Source organism: Syngnathus typhle, linkage group LG8, assembly GCF_033458585.1.
Source record: "Syngnathus typhle isolate RoL2023-S1 ecotype Sweden linkage group LG8, RoL_Styp_1.0, whole genome shotgun sequence".
NCBI classification, from domain to species: Eukaryota; Metazoa; Chordata; class Actinopteri; order Syngnathiformes; family Syngnathidae; genus Syngnathus; species Syngnathus typhle.
This window is the reverse complement of record NC_083745.1, coordinates 8,762,911-8,781,780: the sequence shown is the minus strand read 5'-3', so window position 1 is coordinate 8,781,780 and position 18,870 is coordinate 8,762,911. Positions and strand designations below refer to the sequence as shown.

The following is an 18,870-nucleotide window of genomic DNA, read 5'->3' as shown; positions in this document are numbered from 1 at the left end:
CAGTCATGTCCACAAGTATTGGGACACTATTCTCATCTTTTTAAACAGCACCACATTGGATTTATAAAATAGAATGCCAAGATGGCTTTACCTGCCACCAATCAGCTTTAATTGAAGGCTATTTACATTCAAATCAGGTGATTTTTTTCAGGAATTGAAAGAAAAGAGATGAATAAACGATTCCAAATGTAACTTTTTTATTCCGTTCTAATAGTCTGTGGTGCTCTGTCAGGCCTCGACTGCTACTGTATTGAGTCCCCGCTTCTCAGAGCCTTCTTTTGACAATAACCTCCAGTCCATTGACCTTAATCCTGAATCTCTTCTATGACTTGTGGCTTTGGGTTTAAAGGGTCAACGAGCAACTATATTACTGAGAACAGCAATAGGCCTGACATACGACTCATTGCATTGAAGCACACATTATGGTGTTGAGATAATTTTTCTATTGTACACTCTCAGCAAGAGTCTGTAATCCGACGCATTCCACCTAAGCGACCTCTAACCTTTGTTCACTGAGGATAACTCAAGCGAAGCTGATGATGACTGGCTTTGGAGGGTCACGGAACAAAGATTTTTTTTTTAGCACTGGTATAATGTAAATGCAGGGATCATGCTCCCGGCTGCGGGACTTCCCTGGATTTAGAATTTTGAAGAAAAAGAAAAAAACCAGCAAGGTCAAAAATACTTGTGCAATAGGTTAAGCCAGATTCATAAATTCTCAAAATGATGGAATCTTATGAAATTTGCTTTTCCCATATGAATGTTTCATAAGACACTGTCTTTTATATTGTCAAGACATACATGCATCTGGGAAGTCGCAACGTTTTTAATAGTTATGCTGAAGTCTCCCTCCAAGTCATAAATCAAAGTGAAAAGTTGCGTGACGTGTCATCTATATTACACAATCGAAGTTATTGTTGGGTAAGCTTCCTGGATACCACAAAAAAAAAACTACATGTGCATAGTTCAAAGTAAGAAATAAAATGTGGGTTTAATTTTCTGATGAGTGCAATCCAAATATTGCCAAACATGTCACCAAATAGTGTTAAATGCTGTCAGTGTGAATCAAACAAAATATCCATCAAGGGGGGGGCTTCGAATGAACAGCATGCAATGTTGACCCTCGCAAATGATTTAAATGCTCACATAGAGACCACAGTCTATGACCAAAATAACAGAATGTTCTGTACAGACGGAAAGCAACATGCACATGAGAGATGGAAGACGGCGCCTTAAGTCATCAACGAGACATGCACTACATCACAGAAAGACATAAGAAGTACTATAACAACTATACATCAGACCACATATACTTACATAGGTTACGCAAAACCAGTAGTTGAATGTCTGTATTTTAATGGCAAATTATTGTAGAACAAAGTATAATGATTATACATCTAGTAGCTGGTTTCTTCCGAAGTTTCCCTCAGGATAGCTGGCACTCGAACTATCCACTTCACCCCCAAATCGCAAAATATAGTCGGCACGTACCTCCGCCGGCGCACAAACGCCGGGGCTTGATGGCGCGGTCGCCGCCGTCCACCGCCGCGCTCCCTGTATTTGATCAACACATACTACTAAGAGTAGAGCACGTTTAGGCTATATTCATAAAGTAGTAAAGTAAATCAGATTTTTTTGCCCTTATCTGATTTTTTTTAATGTAAACAGTACATTTTTTTTTTCCAAGCACAACCCAAGCCTCTTTTGTATACAGATATAAATTGAATATGTATCCAACGTGACTAAAACTCAGGTTGCCCTCATCCAACTAATAAGTACCTTAAAGCACATAGTTTATGTACTTAGAGAGATTCATGGCTTCCTGTTTAATTCAGTTCTATCTCTATGAACACATGCATCTCTCAGAGAAGTTCTGTCTCGGCTCCGTCTGAGTCTCACTCGGATGTGACATTCTGGAGCAGGCGGCATTTGTGTTTGCTGTCTGACCATCCAATGGAGTGCTTCTTAAGGGCAGGAAAATAATAAAAAAAATAGGGGCAAAGTAAAGAGGAAGTGTTCCAAATGCCAATTCACCACAAATGAAAAAAAATACAATGAAAAAAGCTGACAGGGACGCCAGCTGCATTTTTTTTTCCAGGCTGGAAAGAGCAACGATGATACATGTGGACCCTTGGAGACAAGAGCCAATGGGATGATTCACTTGGTCTTCCAAGATGGGGGAGGCTGACAGAACAGCTGCGAGTGTCAGGAAGCGGTCACAGCTCTGGAGTTTTGCAGCTAAAACTACGTACAAATGTTAACTGAATAAGCCAAAATATTCTCACATAATGAAAAACTCAATCAATACTTTTAGTATGGCTGTTGTGTTGATGCATCGAACAACTCCCATCATTCCTGGACTATTGAGCGCTCTTGAACATAAGCATCATCCACTAAATTAAAAAGAAATGAAAGGAAGCATATTTACTGTGTATATAGTCCGAATTTGTTTATAAACTGCAGCGTGTGAAAAATTTAGCAACATATGTCCAGGCTTGTAGTATTTGTTGGCTGTATCAAATATCTGACTTGTAAATGTAACCAGTGCATCATCTAGCCTAGTTCTGGGAACTTTAGTGAATATTGCAATCCATGTATGAGACACGTCTACTGAAGTCTGCCAATGCATAAAAAACACATTTCATTATGTAGCCCTCATTTTTTACATTATGTAGCTGATATAAAAAACAGATTACTACATTGGCTCTTTGTGTGCATTTATCTCACACTCCGATGTGTTAACCTTTTTATTTAGCCAATTTTTTTCCTTCTTTGTATCTGGGAATGGATCAAAAAAGCTCTTTTGCTTCCAATAAGGAGGCAGCAAATTATGAAATGAAGTGTCATTTGACAAGTGCATTAGCATGATTGAAAGCTTGGAGCTCGGACTGGCTCGGGCTTGTCCGGAATCATCCTTCAGTAATGCCGCTGTAGGCCTAGAATGTCTGCGATTTTTTTTTTATAATGCTCTGAGCTCTACTGCTCTGTTCACATTATTATTTGACAGTCCAAACATAGCATCTTGCCACAAAAGAAGTTTTCTGCTTCATCTATTCCGTACAGTGGCATTTTGAAGTCATGTTAATTCATATAGCCACAGATTTTCACACATGCATTTTTAAAATGTTATTCATGAATGTATTGTATGTATAAAAATAATTTCATGTGTATTCTAAAGCACTAATTCATTTGAAAAAAAATCACAATCTAAACCAAGTCTTTACTGTCAAAGTAAGAAATATGGGACACTGCATCAAAGATGACTAAAACCAGACAGCAACGATTTGCACACTTTTCTAACCTATGATATAGATTCCTAATATTTTGTTTTCCATCTCTGGTGTGGAACATTGTGAGAGGAGCTATCAGCAGCTCCGCTTCAAATTAGAAAACACAGCTACGTATCACAGTAACCTAAATTAAGCACAGACTCCCTGATTCTATTTCCCTCTTTTGACCCAGTAACCCGTTTCTCAACGCTGGCTGTTCATTTGCCTCGGGCTAGCTAGTACATATTTTCTTAGCTTTATATGATACTGAAGCAGGTAAATTCCATACGAGGGGGTGAGTGCAGGCGCAGCATTATAACTGCTTATCTAGTAAACCGCGCTCGTGCAAAAAAAAAAAAAAAAGGGAAAAAAGACATAATAAAATAAGCTTAAATAATAAACATAACATTTAATTTACAGTTGTATGCCACCTGAAGTACTGCAGTTAAATAATAAAAGACAAGTGACAGTAAAATGTTGGGATGTCCCGTAAGAGCAGTCAGAAAAGGGTCAACCTGGGGTAATGAACCACAGACTTTGAGGGTCTTTTGAGTATTAGGGTGGAAAACACGAGTGGTAAATGAGTGGAAAATACGCATTGCATTATCTGTCTGGGCCTTGCGGTGGAGAATTCTCATAGCAGTAAATATAGACAACATCTGGCCTCGAGATAGGGCAACAAAAAAAATGCAAGATGAGGACAGGTTGGGCATATAAGCAATTTGACTTGATAGTAGAATATCGTGCAAGTTCCTCTGCAATAGATCTTATTCATGCTATTTCTGTAGTGATCTTTACGCTATGGTTGTCACTAGAAGAATAATACTGACTGGCATCTGACAGTATTTACCGTGCATGCAATTGCGCTAGTGATGGCCTCAAATATTTGATGCTGTATGAGCCACCGGGTTATTTCAATCTAAATCACCTTATCTCTTACCTGTGGAGTAGCAGGGTTGAAGGTCACACTTAGCACCGTCTCAGAGTGTCTCTGAAGCTTGTGAAGGTAGCTGCTGCTTCTTATGTCATAAACATAAGCCTAAAATGAAAATGATGGACTAAATGAACACACAAGGACTATTATTGAATATAAAAATAATATCACAGATAGTATGTGGAAGAGAATATGAATTTGTATCAGAACTTGGACGGCCACCAACCTGGCTGGCCCAGCAACTGCTTATGAATCAAAATATAAACTGCATTATCACTCAGTATTTTTAAACAGTAGCTGAGATTGCGTGGTAATATCAGTAAAGCTGATTTAGACACTGATGTTATACGGTTCATTTTCTAAGTGACTTTCTATCTGTCATTATTTCATGTATGATAGTTTTTTCTGTGAAAGAATATAAAACACAGGTTCTCAAATCTGTTACGATAAATAAATGCACAAAATCCACCAAACCAATTTAGCAAACTATTGGAGTATATTACCTGTGTTATTAAGATATTGAAATACTCATATTTAAAGTCAAATCAGTTCAATGCGTATTGATTAATCATGTCTATATTATGGTCAGACACTGGTTTAGTGGGTTTGCATCCTTGGGGAAGAACTATATTTCTAATTTGAGAGTCCTGGTATTAGTTCAGAAATGAAATACCACAATCTTTCCTTATTGTTGCGGTGTGACATCAGAGTACAAATTGCCTCAAAGGTTAAGGACAGCTCGTTCGGAACTCTTATATTGAAAATGTGATGATGACTCTCAAAGATGTCAACGTGCGTTATCAGTTACACAATTTTTCCTCTCTGGCTGCAATCAAGCTTCAAGAGGCATTTGTTTGCTTCAGTGCCACAAGCAGATAAAAACAGATGTGGAGATCGATGTTCGTTACCAGACGACGACTCATCAGATTCCTGCAGCTGTTTTATATTGGGATTCTCCGAAAAAGGCTCAAGGAAAACTATCCATGGGTAGAGTGTTTCCTCTCCAAGTCATTTCATGTGTGTGGTGTCTAACAGGGCATTACTTGGCTGGGGGGACATTTTGTCAATTCCATGTAACATAAAACCTCCGATGTCCCCATTTACAAGACGTATAGTAAAGCAGCAATTCGGCTTCGTTATTTATATTATTTGGATTTTTTTGTTTCCTATTTTTTTTTTCCCAATTGCCTGTGCCGCTTATCCTCACTAGGATTGCTGACTTTGGACGAGAGGCAGAGTACATTGTGAACTGGTCACCAGCCTGAGTATCAAATTGTTATTACTGTGGGTGTTTGCAAAAGATGGAAATGTATAAATTCTGCTTAGCTTTGTTTTAGTATAAGGATAAGTATGCACTTTGAGATTATTTTCTCTTAATTTTACGCTCTATATATTATATTCCTAGCAGCACTGCACACTTGGCCACAGTATTCTCGTCTTTGTATTGTCCAAATAAATGTTAATAAGTGCATATTTCCTTCCACTGCTTTTCACTCATACAAACAGTGAAAGAAGAAACAGGACATTTTCCAAGACACTTTGAAGGCAAATAAAATTGACTGTCTGGAAAAGCAATTTAAAAACACTATTTCAAAATGATGTTGAGTTGGACTTTGGAAAAAGGTCTGAGTTGAATTAAAAGTGTCTGAGTTAAAGTGCAAAAAAAAGAAAGGAATCCTTGCTGTTAAAATGACCCCTGAACCCATGAAACAGTACAATCTTGTGATTTTTCTCAGGCAATCAGTGAAAAATTAAAATACGGAAAACTATTGTGATGATATATCACTATAATGAAACAGAACTATACAAATAAAATGGACCAAAAATAAAAGCAACTTTTAAAACATTTTGTAAATTTGGGTTTTTAGTTTCCAAGTATTTTAATGATGACATATATAGTTTGAATGTTTTTTTCACAATTAAATCCTGAATTCATATTATCGCAAATAATAAAAATGTCCTATATACATCCATATAACTCAAATTTCGTTTGACTTGATACGGTACATTGGCCATGATTCAGATCTAATTATGCATTAAATTATATGTTGTCAAATTCATAACCACACACTGATGTAAATCAACTTGTTGATCCAGAAGCTGCAGTGACTTCTTTCAGTGGAACTCTTGTGGTTTTGGATTTTTTTTCACTTTGTTAGCTTATTTTCACGCACAATTCATTAGTCACTTTGAAGGGCACACGGAAAACTTCATGTACCAACAAACTTACACATTTGTCCTCTGAGCCGCACGCTATGAATCGACCACACGGCGAAATGGCGGAAGAGCAGGAATGGCAGCGGTTCACATGATTATCGTAACGGCGTACACACCTGCAGAGATGCAGACAAAGGTTAGAAATATAGAGAATCAAATACAAAATATACTAAACATCAAATGAGCCCATTTATAAACGTATAATGTGGAACTATTTGACGGCTGCTAAAAAAAGAGGTTAACTGAAAAAACATCACTTCAGGGATCTCCCAAGGAACATCAATAGCACCGTCAACTCTGCTGGAATGTGGTCAAGCCCAGTTAGACAAAGGTATTTCCCAGCACTACGACCCGGTTAAAAACAGTAAATAGGGAAAACAGACATTTAAAGATAAAAATGAGAAGCACAGTGACATATTATAGCGGTGACAACATGTCAAGTAATTGGCAGCTAGTAAAACCTGATGATATAGGAAAAACAGGAGGAGAGCAGAACTATTGGGAGTAAAAAAAATCTAAATTCTGAATCAGCCTCGTCTTTGACCTCATTGAATAACTTTCCCATTTGGTAAGAGAATGCTAATCTTTATTTTTCACATATCGAATGTCTAATGTGACGCAGCTCTTGTAATATCATCCAATATTAATGATATTATTACAAAGTCATATTGGATCACTAAATGGAAAGAATGTGGAGATGTGGTGAAAGTTCTAACACAAGCTGCCAACACAACACTGACAATAACCAGTTCAAGTGTAAACACTGCTTTGGTTTTCTAGGTCAGAATCAGAGACGGCGCTACACCGAGGCTAGGGAGTGCTGTAGCCCCATCAGAAATCTGTGTAGCACCAGATAAGGAGGGCCTGTATTCAATATCGTACAGTAAAGTATATGTATTTATTATTTTTCTCATCCCCCTCTACATACCAGTCAAGTCCCATTTTAGAACCTGGAGAAAAAAAAATCCTGGAGCTGTGCCTGGTCAGAATGTCGATTGAATATTTCACCTGAAGGAGATGCCCCCCTCCCTCCACACACACGCACGCGCACACTCAGCATTGTGTGTGCAGTAACTGTTCAGTATTTGAACGATGACTAAAAGATTGCACTAGCAGATCTGATCCTTTTTGAAGAGTGACCCTGAGGGTCCTTTCATGCACCTGAGTATTCAGTGTCAGACTGTGCTGAACACTTGATTTAAGATGGCTTTTAAGAACATTCACACAAACCCTGGCCTGCACAACTATTAGATGATTATTATAGTGATTAATAACTGATAACGTCATTACTAACTGATCCTGTGAATAGCTCTTTATTCCCCAAAGAAAACATGTCAAACCTAAGCAGACTGCTGAAACTTGGGTAAGAAATTGGGTTAGAATTGGTAAATGAATTATTTAGTAATGGTAAACCATAATTTTCTGACAAAATGTGTGGTTGGAAAATAATCTTGAGAGATCGTCTTGATGTGTAGTGAGATCAGATGGTACAAAGTCAAGATCTATCGTAATAGAGAAAGGAAGCGCATAACACAATAAGAATATAAGGGAATTTGTGGTAAACAACTGTGTTATCTTAAGAAAACAACATATTGATGCAAATGGGGGAAATTGCTCAATATGGTATTGGGAGAAGAAAAACTGGACTTTGCTTCATGGTCTAATGGTGGCAGTTTTGACCTTGTTACATAGTGATGGGGGCAACCTATAAATGCAACTGCATACTGTTGCAAACATAAAACAATCCATAGCTCCATTAGGAAAAAAATCATCGGAATGCGTGACGCCTTTATTTTTTAGGAAATTCCGCTGAACATTCAGATATAAACTAAAACTGGGGTGTGCCTTACTATGCTGCAAGAAAAACAGTATTTTCTAAAAAATGTGGGTCACTGCAGCTCTTTAAACTCGAGCCACGTGAGTTCATCAGATAGAACATAAAATTAACTCGAGTAGAAAAAGGGCTCCACTTGAGGCAGGCCCACATGCTCATCAGATAGCAAAAGGATTTTAACTCAGTTTGGGACAAAATGGACACAAAGGTTACACAGGAATTCCTTTAGCAAGGCCAAAACAAATATTTTTTATGATCCGCTTTCCATGAACAATATATATTCCAAGATGACAACTATTACGGCTTCATATGTTTAAACATGATAAATAATAAGTTGGGGAAACTTTGAGAATGCATGTTTAGTTGGAATAAAGAAATTGGAGGTAAAGTATTTTTGTAGTTTTCTATGGTTTATTAGTTTTGAGTTAAAAAAAAATAGTCCACTAACCTAAGTGTGCGAAGGTCCCACATCTTCAAGCCATCCGTGATTGCACTCGTGACAAAGAGGTTATACGATTCTGGTGCCTGTGTGCTGAACATTGAGCCCTGTGAAATATACACAAATGGACGAAAATGCTTCGTCGGGACACGCATGACTCAAATAGTTTGCAACTTAGCTTCTTACAAAACCAAGTGCATGGAAAATACTTTTGCAATATAGCCTGTATAAGCAAACGGCTTCCAAATATTTCATTCCACTTCGCACAACAGTGTGCGCCGAGGTAGAATTAAAGCCAATGGTAGTGAAGCTGGAATGTGAGATGTTTTCTTTTCAACAATTTGTTTTCCATCCTTGATCCACCACAGTGAGATAGCACTCGGTTATATATACAGTTTCCACAGCACTCATATGCCAATTCCACATGACAGCTCTACCAACCTATCAGATGATGCATAAAAGTGTGTCTGAAATAGGGAGTTTTTGTTTGGATTTCCATTAGGAGTGTGAGAATGGGAGTCTGAGAGGGCATTTTCAGTTCGGTTTTCCGAGAAGTCCTCCGCTGTGATGAGTTCCAGGTGAGTTTGTACTGAAGAGGCGATGGAAACTTCAATTGGGAAACGTTGCTTCCCATGCTGCAGTTCTCCAGATTTGTCATATTTGAGACGGGATAGCAAGGTAAAAGCCGGGACACTTTGTGTCCAGGCTGAGGAAATCCTTCCTGGTATTATCCCGCCTGAGCTCTGCGGGCCCTCGGGCACCCGTTGACGCACTATCTCAGCTGAAACAACACAGTCAACATTGATGGCGCACAATAGCTGGCGTGACAGTAGAGAGGCACCTGTGAGGGCGGGCCATGAAGTCAGTTGACGCAATCAAGTGTGATCCGTGCCACTAGCTGCTGTTTATCCACCTAATCCAGGCTACCAAACTCACATAGAACAACGTACCCAAGTGAGGGGACGTTAAGCATGGGTCACCAGTTATGGGAAAATTCAAATTTGTTTTATGAACAAGTTGTTTTTTTATTAACTCCTCATGATGTCGTACTTTGTTCAACATTATGCTAGAAGTATAATGCCTCGCCAACCTCTTTATTTGACCAAACAGTGCCTTCGAGAGGAGTCAAAAAATACAATAATTAGTTCATGAAGTTTGAAGCTTCATTTTCACAGAGTGAAGCTTCGTTTTCACCTAGTGACTCACTAGGGCTCACAAGTTTTGGTCAAGATCTTGAGAAGGATCAGTATACTAAATGTCACATTTTCACTTGACAATGCAGGACTCATTGTTATGCTTAAGACGCTTGCTCCAATGAGTGTAAATCCTCATCAGACATTGCCAGTTGAAATCCATCAATGATAGTTTTCATTCTGAGTGATTCACAATTGTATTCTTCAGAGCACAAAAATGGCTATGGATGCAGGCCCAAGCTGTCTACTTGTTAGACAACAGCACATTGGCCCCATGCTGGTCCAAGACAGTAATGTGGGAGTAAGGATGCAGAAACCAAAAATTGAACCATGGAACAGCTTCGTTCCAAGGCAATCATTGTGTGGAATCTCCTTCTGTCTTCTCATATGGCATTTATAATCCCAATAAACCAGGGATTCAAACACAGATAGATGGATGATAATGACCATGAGCTTTTAGCCACTGACTTACCTCATTCACACCACAAGCTAACACGTTTGCTGCTTCACAGATAATGTGCTCCTTATGTAACCAGCCTGACGCTCATGGATGTCTTACGCAACATCATAACATCTGCCAAATAGTCGATCCTTCTCGATGAAGATGGAACTCGCTCTACCCATTGATGCCAAATCAAATACATTTTCCTTTGTGGGGGTCTGAGCTACACGCTGGCTTTGCTTTGCTTTGTCTTTTTCCAATAACAAAGCCAATTATCAACATTGCTATATGCATTTTTTTTTTCTTTCAAAGACAGATGAGAACACTGCGTGCTAAACATTGTATTAACAGTTGGATGACTTTTGGAGAATTTAAATGGGGTACATATTAAACAGTGGAAACAGCGGGATATAAATTAGATATGGGGGATTAGATGGAACCATAACTTTCAAATAGGAATTGCAACATTTTGAAATGAGTACCTTGTTTTGTGTTATACAGTGGACGGCTCTGCTGTGAGCATCGGGCACCTCTGCGGCGACTATCCCTTTGTTCATGTCAAACACTTGAATGGAACGATTGGAAGTACATGCCAGAACAATGTCTGAGCCAGGAAAGTTATGGGAACTATATGGTGGAGTCAAAGCAAGTATGGAATTGGGTTGAATTTGAGGGGAAGAGGTCTACAAGATTTAAAAAAACAATAAGCGTTATCAGTATTTTACTTTGCCTGTACAGACATTCCTGAAAAATGATAAACTAAATAATCCCAATTAAAACCAGCAGTGGTAGCTACAGAGGCAACTATTTACATGGCTCAGATTCAAGGGGCCAGCTAACATGATGAGCAGCTTGATTCAATTTGTCCATCAAAACATTCAGTCTGCACTTCCTGTTACAAGAAAAAAAAAAAGAGAAATGAAAGGATACATGCGAAGAAATCATTGATAGCAGACAAGTCTGTAATATCGGCACCTGCGGATGTTGAAAAGCAGCTTGACAATTTGACAAAACTCCGCTGCTGATATCTGAAATTAAAAACAAAAACAAATGAATACACATCAAAGTTGGGGTATTATTCATTTGTTGTTGTTGCTCGAATAATTAATAATCAACTCAAACGTTCCCGTATAACAATCCATATTGATATAATAGAACTAAAAAAAAAAAAGGCATGATCGGCATCGTTCATTTTTTGTGCAATATTGGGAGAAAATTATCGATGCCCACCAAAAGCCACATTACCTTTTGATATCATCATGCGTGACATCCACATGATACAAATACAGGTGTAGTGAGTCTCCCAATGCAAGTAGCAAAAACTTGTCCAGGTAATAAAACTGGGCAGCTTTGATATGTTTAGAGGACATATTTTTACTCTGAAAGAAAAAAATATACATAAGATATTCACAATCTCAAAATATTCACAGAGTTCTAAAAAAGGGTTGTTTTAATGACATCATTTGACTATTCCTTCTGTTTGCATTACGTTTTAATAGAACGTGAGTGGTCAAGTCTAAATAAAGGTGACATTTGAGAGGAATGACATAGAAGACCACAACTACCAGTGTAGGATGGCAATGCAACATTTACCATGATAACAGCAGGCTCCAGGATGTCATGAGTCCAAAGTCGCAGAGTCTGGTCATGTGATGCACTTAACCAGTACTGCCTGTTGAGGCTCCAGCTCACACTGCTCACTGGCTTGTCGTGCCCTGCAAACAAAGAGAGCCTTTCATAATCGCCTGGAAACACAGTGTGTATTTGCAACATTTACTTTTATGGAACTCTTCTGAGAAGTGGACAGAGTGAGAATTACTGCATCCCTTTGTCACCTGACAGTGGTCATTGTATCTGTGCTGCCCCCTTTTGGTGCGTTTGATATAGGACAGATTGTGCCTAAATCCCACTTAATAGCTTCAGCATTAAACATCTGCAGTACAGAAATCTTCACCTACAAGTTTGACAGTTATAGTTGAGGCAGTAAATATTAGTGCAGTGTTTCATCTCATGCCAAAGATCCATTTCAAAGTTATTTACAGTAGCCCAAATAAGGCTCGACTCTTGATTCGTTTCGTAACAAATCAAATTCTCCAGTCTTTTTTTTCAAATCAAGTTCGCAAAATACTAAAAAGGACCCTGCCCATGTACCTGTATAGACAGCTGGATTGCCAGTAAGGGAAGACTTGTACATAAACACAGAGTTGTCACCTAGGCCACACAGGATTTGCTTTCCATCGCCTTGGAGAAATGAAATACTCATTAACAACATGTATATTTTACATTAAACAATTGTTCATAAAAGCGGTGTACATTATTAAAATTTCAGATAACAGAATTTGATACTCACCTGAGTACTGCAGGCAATACACTGGCTTGCTTGAAATACTTAAATTGACATGAAGAACTGTAGGTGCGGCAGTGTCTTCTGGGTAATCCTTGAGGAATGAACCTCTGATTGAAAAGGAATATGATTTCAAACAAATCCAAGAAGAACTGTAATTTAAATTAGGATAATAAATCGCACTTACTTGTTTTTATTAGTCTTCACTGAGGACTTACTTTTCGCAGCAGTTGTTTTGGGTGAATAAAGAAGCTTTCTGTAACAGAAGCAGAAATGATAGTAGTGGTGGAAGGACATGCCACATAATTTGAGGTGGGATTCAGATTTGCTGTTGTGAACCACTAACAAATGTTTCCACCATCACAATTTTAAGTCAAAGCGGTGCATTTCAATTTCAACTAATATTTTTTCTTATATATCTAGGATGCTACCTTGGGGAGCTTGTGTATCCAGATGATTTCACCTTTGAGTGAAAGACAAGCGGCTGTTCCTTTAAACCACCTGGAGAAAAAACACCCCAAACAAACATTGTGAAGTATATTAGACAAGTGCGTCCGTGTTCATTTGTCGTGTATGAGACACACGCACACAGTTATATAGAGTTACTATAGAGTCAAAATGACCACCATTAGCCACAACATCAGTCTTTGAATTTACAAGGCTCATATGGAGGACTGGAAGCAAAAATAAATAAATCCATCAGTGTTATTTCAAAGACAGTTCTTTCTTGGAAAACGCACTCAGTTCCCCAAACAATCATCTGTGGGACTAAAAGTCATGAGTCATTAAGATCTTTGGACCCACATAAGTACATTAGATTGTAGGATATTTTTTAAAGAAGTGACACTGATTGATTTAACAGTGACTCCGTCTATCTCAGGAGACATTTTCTTAGACAAAGCCCAGGAGGAAAATTACAGGGTAAAAGAAGTCCAACAAAAATACACAGATAATAATTCAGGCTTCTAAAAAAATTGAAAATTCTACATCTATACGTTTTACGTGTCCAATGTTTAGCAAAACTAATGGGTGTAAGAGAGACTGAAAGTTAGGGATCATGGTATATACATTAGAGTAAAAATTAAATTATGAAACTTATTATATGATGAATGCATGAGCCATTAACAGGGGTAATTTCCTTAGCATGTATCTATGTTAGCAACTCTGTCTTTTCTCTTTGCAGTATGAAGCAACAGTCATCTGTCCCCATTTCTCAATGAAGGAAAGGAAATGACATCATAAACTAATTATACAATTATGACGTTTAATATAGAATGACATTGTGACTAGCAGTAGGAAGAATATAATGGAATTTGAGCTGTTCCTCCAGAAACCCATCTTTTTGAAACAAAATGAATGACTAAACTTTGAGTCATCCCATTCATCAGGTTAACATCATAACTGTGAAATGAGTTGTCACATCCTATCTCACTCAGCTCTTTAAAAAGAACTCCTGTAGATATGTTCCAGACTTACAATGGAATAATGTTTTCTTTTCCAAGAGCCTGAGAGGTTTATGGTTTAACATGTTTAAATTCTGCACATAGTGTACACTTAATAACGCAGCATGATTATGGCCGAATTAGTCAGTAAATGCTTGTGGCTTTGGGTCTGACATAGCAGCGGTGCAGTACATCTCGCCGACATCACCACCGTGTGGCTCAGCAGCTTTCCTCAATACAGCTGTGGGGAGTCGGGATAATGTTGCCCTTTTCCACCGACCGCTACCTCTCCGTGAGAGCAACATAAAAACCGCAGCAAACCACTGACCTCCCTTGAGAAGAGAAGTAAGATGCTGCCAAAGCCTAATTATACACCCGGGTCACAAATAGGCTTATTTGACCACGGAACACATGACTGCACAAAGCAACCCCATTTGGATAATTAACACCCACATATTGCCTGCGATGTGTTTGTGTCTGCGATTATATTTCTAGTACCTGTTAAAATGCTGAATGCGCTCAAATTGAAGGGAGTTAAATAAGTAATTACCAGTCCCGGGGTGTCTGAAGGAAATAATGTTTTCCATTCTCTCACATATGTGGAAGTTTTGTCAAATAGACTTCCAACAATTATTTTCTTTTAAAGCAGATATGCTTCTGTGTTTTGTTTTTCCTCAGGGGTTTTCCTACGGATTTGTGAAATATAATTCAGTTTTAGCGTAAGTATAAACTAAGAGTGGAAAATATCTTGTCAGAAGCTTATGAGTTTAACATCATGGACAGGATAGCATCAATTATCCATTCTTATTAATGTTCAGGTCTAATCAATTGGGAGTGTAACAATAGACAACATGAGGAGTCCTTTTTAGGGTCGCTGTGGTTATGACAGAAATGTGGGTATTTTTTATTACTAGCCAGTGTACCATCAAGATTGTCATAAATTGTTTCTTTAACAACATGCAATCATTTTGTAACCGCAAGATGGCAACACATCCTGACCTTTTTTCTTCAAATGATTGGGCTCCTTCTTCTTCAACTCAGCATTGAGAGGTGACTCCAGCAATGGGGGGGAACTGGAAACAAGAGAGGGGTGAGTCGGCGAAAAAGAGTAAGTGGAATTGAATGCTCATAAACTTTTCCATTGCTGGATTATTAGTCGCTCTAACGTTGTTGACTCTTCAAAAATCAAATCCCGCAGCCGCAATCAAGGCTGCAGCTTGTCCATTATAATTTTCCACTGCGTCAAAATTTCAGGGGTTAAACACAGATCGTTCCATTTTCAACTCTTTAACACTATACTTTTGCCTCAATAAACAACCATTACCACTCACATTCACAACCTACATTTAGATTTTAAATTGGACTGAACGAGTGTGAAGAGTTGTTTGTCTCACTCTCCCTCTGTATATATTTTATACATATATTTTAGGAAATGTAAAATGACTTGCGTGTTAAATTTCAAGATTACCTTGGAAATATTGAAAAGCCTTGACTTCCCGCCTGGATTCTTTTTACGTCACCCAAACAGAACTCCAACAGGGCCACACATGGAGTAAACAAAGAGCTCACTAAAAACAGCATCTGTGTGGCAATAATTCAACAATTGTCAAGGTAATGGTTTTCATCTGCTGCTATGTAGAATGTGAAATTTATTTGCGGACATTAACATCATTAAATATGGCAAAGAGTCCAACAGTGGGTTGTAAACATAACGCTCTACTTGCAAAGTTGCCAAAATGCCATTCTTAAGTGCAATGGCCATTAACACATTAAAACGTATCAGGAAAAAAATGGATGAAAACATCCCTTATTCCATTTATCAATGATAGACTTTAAGTAGTAAAGCAAGAAAAGCACGTATTTAATGTTTATCGTAGATGTGCGCAGCGTGTAGTCAACACAATTACCCTAATAATGACCTAGGAAAGGTTTTGACAAGAGCACAGTGTGGATATAAAAAATATGAACCATCTGAAGTACAGAGAGAAATCCAACAAAAGCTTTAATCAAGGTGAGGAAAAATGTCTAGTTTCTTTGAGGTATACTCACAGAGTTGTTATGTTTGTCAGAGAAGACCCAAGACCCAGCCATCGAGATGCTCAAATTGGGGTAATCTAGAATCAGTTGAAATGCAATTGGCCAATAGCATCACAGTCATACTAAAGAGGATATTTTTGCAATTGTTTGATGTAAAATTGTCAATGGTTACCACGATGCATCAAAAGCAACAATTTTTGCCCTATTTTTAGCGCCATGTTTTCAACAAAATACTGACTTATCGGTTTTTTTTGCCGATTGGGCTTTTTAGGCAGCACAACAGGAGCAACATGAGTACCATACCTCTGAAATGTAAAACAGTTACTAGCTCTGATGTAGCCAGGTTGACTACATACAGACCATCAGTACTTCCAACACATAACCAGCTCCCGTCCCTAGAAAGGTAAGCAAACTATAACACAACTTACAAAAGTGCATCTAGTTATTTGAGAGAACAACTTAGCATTGTTGGTTCGATAATTTTTCTACTTACCTTTTCTCTGTATCTGTGTTGCCATTACATGAGCCAAAAGAAACTATTTTGAGGACAGGTACTAAAATTTCTACTTCTGATGACTTTTCCCCAACACCTAAAAGAAGTCATGAGAAGCAATATTAAAGTAAATTAGCTCATCAAAGTATAAATGCAATAACCCGTACTCCATGTCTCGGTTGTCACCTGCTTGATGTCGTTGGTCATTTTTGTGAAGGTCTATTTTGGTCACGAGCTGACAAGAAAAGTCAGCCTGGAGAGAAAAGCACCAAACCTACAGCAAACAGAAAAGAATTGCTTGACCACAGCAAGGATTTTTTTTTTTTTTTTTTTTTTTTTTTAGTAAAGGTCATTTTGCTGCTAAGACTGAAGGTAGCAACCTGTCCATTTGTGGAGCCGGTGATTATGTGTCCATTTTCCTTCATGAAGAACACACTGAGCAGAGGAGAAGCTTAAAAACAGAGTTTTGGTAAATGTATTAAACAATCAAAAATAATCCGATCTGTTTTATTCTTAGATGTCATACCTGACAGTACAAAAGACTGGTAGAAAACTGATTCGGTTTGTAGATCCCATACCTGCAAGATAGTTATGTACAGTTCTGGTCCAATATGTTTAATAATACATCAATCAGAATTCTAACTCAGTACCTTAAATGTTCGGTCCTCTGATGTGGTGACAAGAATGTTTTCATCCCACGAGCAAAACTCTGCTGACGTTACAGGACCCAAATGGCCAGTTAACGTTGAGATTGTTTCCTGTTTCTGATGAGAAAAACAATCATAATGGCTTACCATCTGTATCTACAGTGTATTAGCATTTGCATCTCCAGGTCAGAGTTCAAATCTTAAAAATGCATTTGAAGTTGTCCGAATACCTGTGAGCTGAAAACATATGCAGTGGCTCCAGAGCATGCAGCCACTCTTTCATCAGACGAACAGAAGGAAATATGGACCACTTCACCTGGTAGGCTTCCAATAATTGTCCCGGCTGCAATTTGACCTTTGGTAAAAATTCAGTGAATTAAATAAGACCATTATGCAAACTCAATGACAAAAACAATGCGTGAGCTGTTAAATGAAATACCTTTCTGTAAGTATTGTTCAGAATTTAAGATTATTATTGTTATAAAAGCACATTAATTCATTTCACTTGTCACTTAATGCCTGGTTTGTGCAGATTTGCACGAAGCAACTTTCTCTTTCCGTACCTTGGCTCACTCTTCTCTGGCACACTTCTACATTCCAGACGATTATATAATCAGCAGATGCAGAACAGAAAAGGACAGGTGAGTTCTTTTTCCCAAAAGTCATAGAGGTGATTTCACCATGATGGCCAGTGAGCAGTAAGGCCTGTATAGATGCAATAAACATTAGCGATCTTCATGCCAGTGTCTTTACTGTACCATTCTTCCATTTTCTTCCCCTTTGTGCAACATCAATTTCAAAATGCCATTTTTCCCCTCTCCTTATGGAAAGGACCGGCCTGCAGAATATGGCTGAGCAGTAGTAAATAGAAAGCTAAAAATAAATTGTGACAAAGGCAGCTCAATGATCTGTCACACAGTTGTGTGGTTTTGCGTTGCAGTTTTGGTTCCCAACCAAATGTGTATGTCCAAAACCGTGCATGTTAAGTTTCAATTTATTTTGGGCAAAAATACAGACAATCACTTCTGACATACAAAACTGACAGATTACTCACACTATTCCACTTGTGTTATGGCAGTAATGAACAAGAGTGTGACAACTAGCAAGCAAATTAATTACAAACCCTTTTCCCAATGTAAATAAAAACATTGCTTTCAGCATCATGTTTCCAAGGTTTCACAAAAAAAAAAAAAAAAACATACAAATAAACTCACATTAATAAAAAAATATTACTTAATCCTTGCACACTTGTCAAGATGCTATCCAATGAACAAATACCAAAGATATGAATTATATTCCATTCTGGACATAGAACCTTACTAAAATAAATATTGGATGACTAACCTTTTGCTCCACGTCCACATTACTGTAAATGAGAATGTCCTTGCTATTCAGAGGGATACCAGTGTAATCGCAACTACAAGCCAGCCGCTGGTACGATACAAGTCTGTCACAAGTCAATTTGAACCTTTCAACTATCATTTTCCTTCTCCACGGAAAACCACAAACCCACTTGATCCTTAACCTGTTAGCAAAACATGATAGCAATTCAAACAATTGCCACTAAGCATTCGTTACT

The 18,870-nt window shown here is 38.1% G+C and overlaps 1 protein-coding gene across 1 annotated transcript; it reads right to left on the bottom strand.

Annotated features, from left to right (window-relative positions):
- Positions 1 to 4,188: 4,188 nt before the first annotated feature.
- wdr27 (WD repeat domain 27) lies at positions 4,189 to 18,773 on the bottom strand. The gene is made up of 23 exons (XM_061285347.1): positions 18,636 to 18,773; positions 17,855 to 17,996; positions 17,522 to 17,646; positions 17,295 to 17,408; positions 17,171 to 17,222; positions 17,025 to 17,095; positions 16,831 to 16,918; positions 16,645 to 16,741; positions 16,455 to 16,546; positions 16,164 to 16,228; positions 15,583 to 15,695; positions 15,114 to 15,187; positions 13,104 to 13,173; positions 12,860 to 12,928; positions 12,679 to 12,782; positions 12,480 to 12,569; positions 11,922 to 12,043; positions 11,574 to 11,707; positions 11,259 to 11,356; positions 10,811 to 10,932; positions 8,703 to 8,800; positions 6,434 to 6,536; positions 4,189 to 4,308 (listed from the first exon to the last, which is right to left on the bottom strand). Exons 1-23 carry the CDS (start codon positions 18,771 to 18,773, stop codon positions 4,189 to 4,191), a joined length of 2,301 nt encoding a protein of 766 aa, XP_061141331.1.
- Between the last annotated feature and the right edge of the window lie 97 nt (positions 18,774 to 18,870).

Coding starts and splice junctions, on each gene's coding strand:
- wdr27 (XM_061285347.1), bottom strand. CDS start 18,773: ATGATAGTTGAAAGGTTCAAATTGACTTGTGACAGACTTGTATCGTAC. Junction 17,997..18,635: donor ATGTGGACGTGGAGCAAAAG/GTTAGTCATCCA, acceptor GCATCTATACAG/GCCTTACTGCTCACTGGCCA. Junction 17,096..17,170: donor CCAGTCTTTTGTACTGTCAG/GTATGACATCTA, acceptor TCTGTTTTTAAG/CTTCTCCTCTGCTCAGTGTG.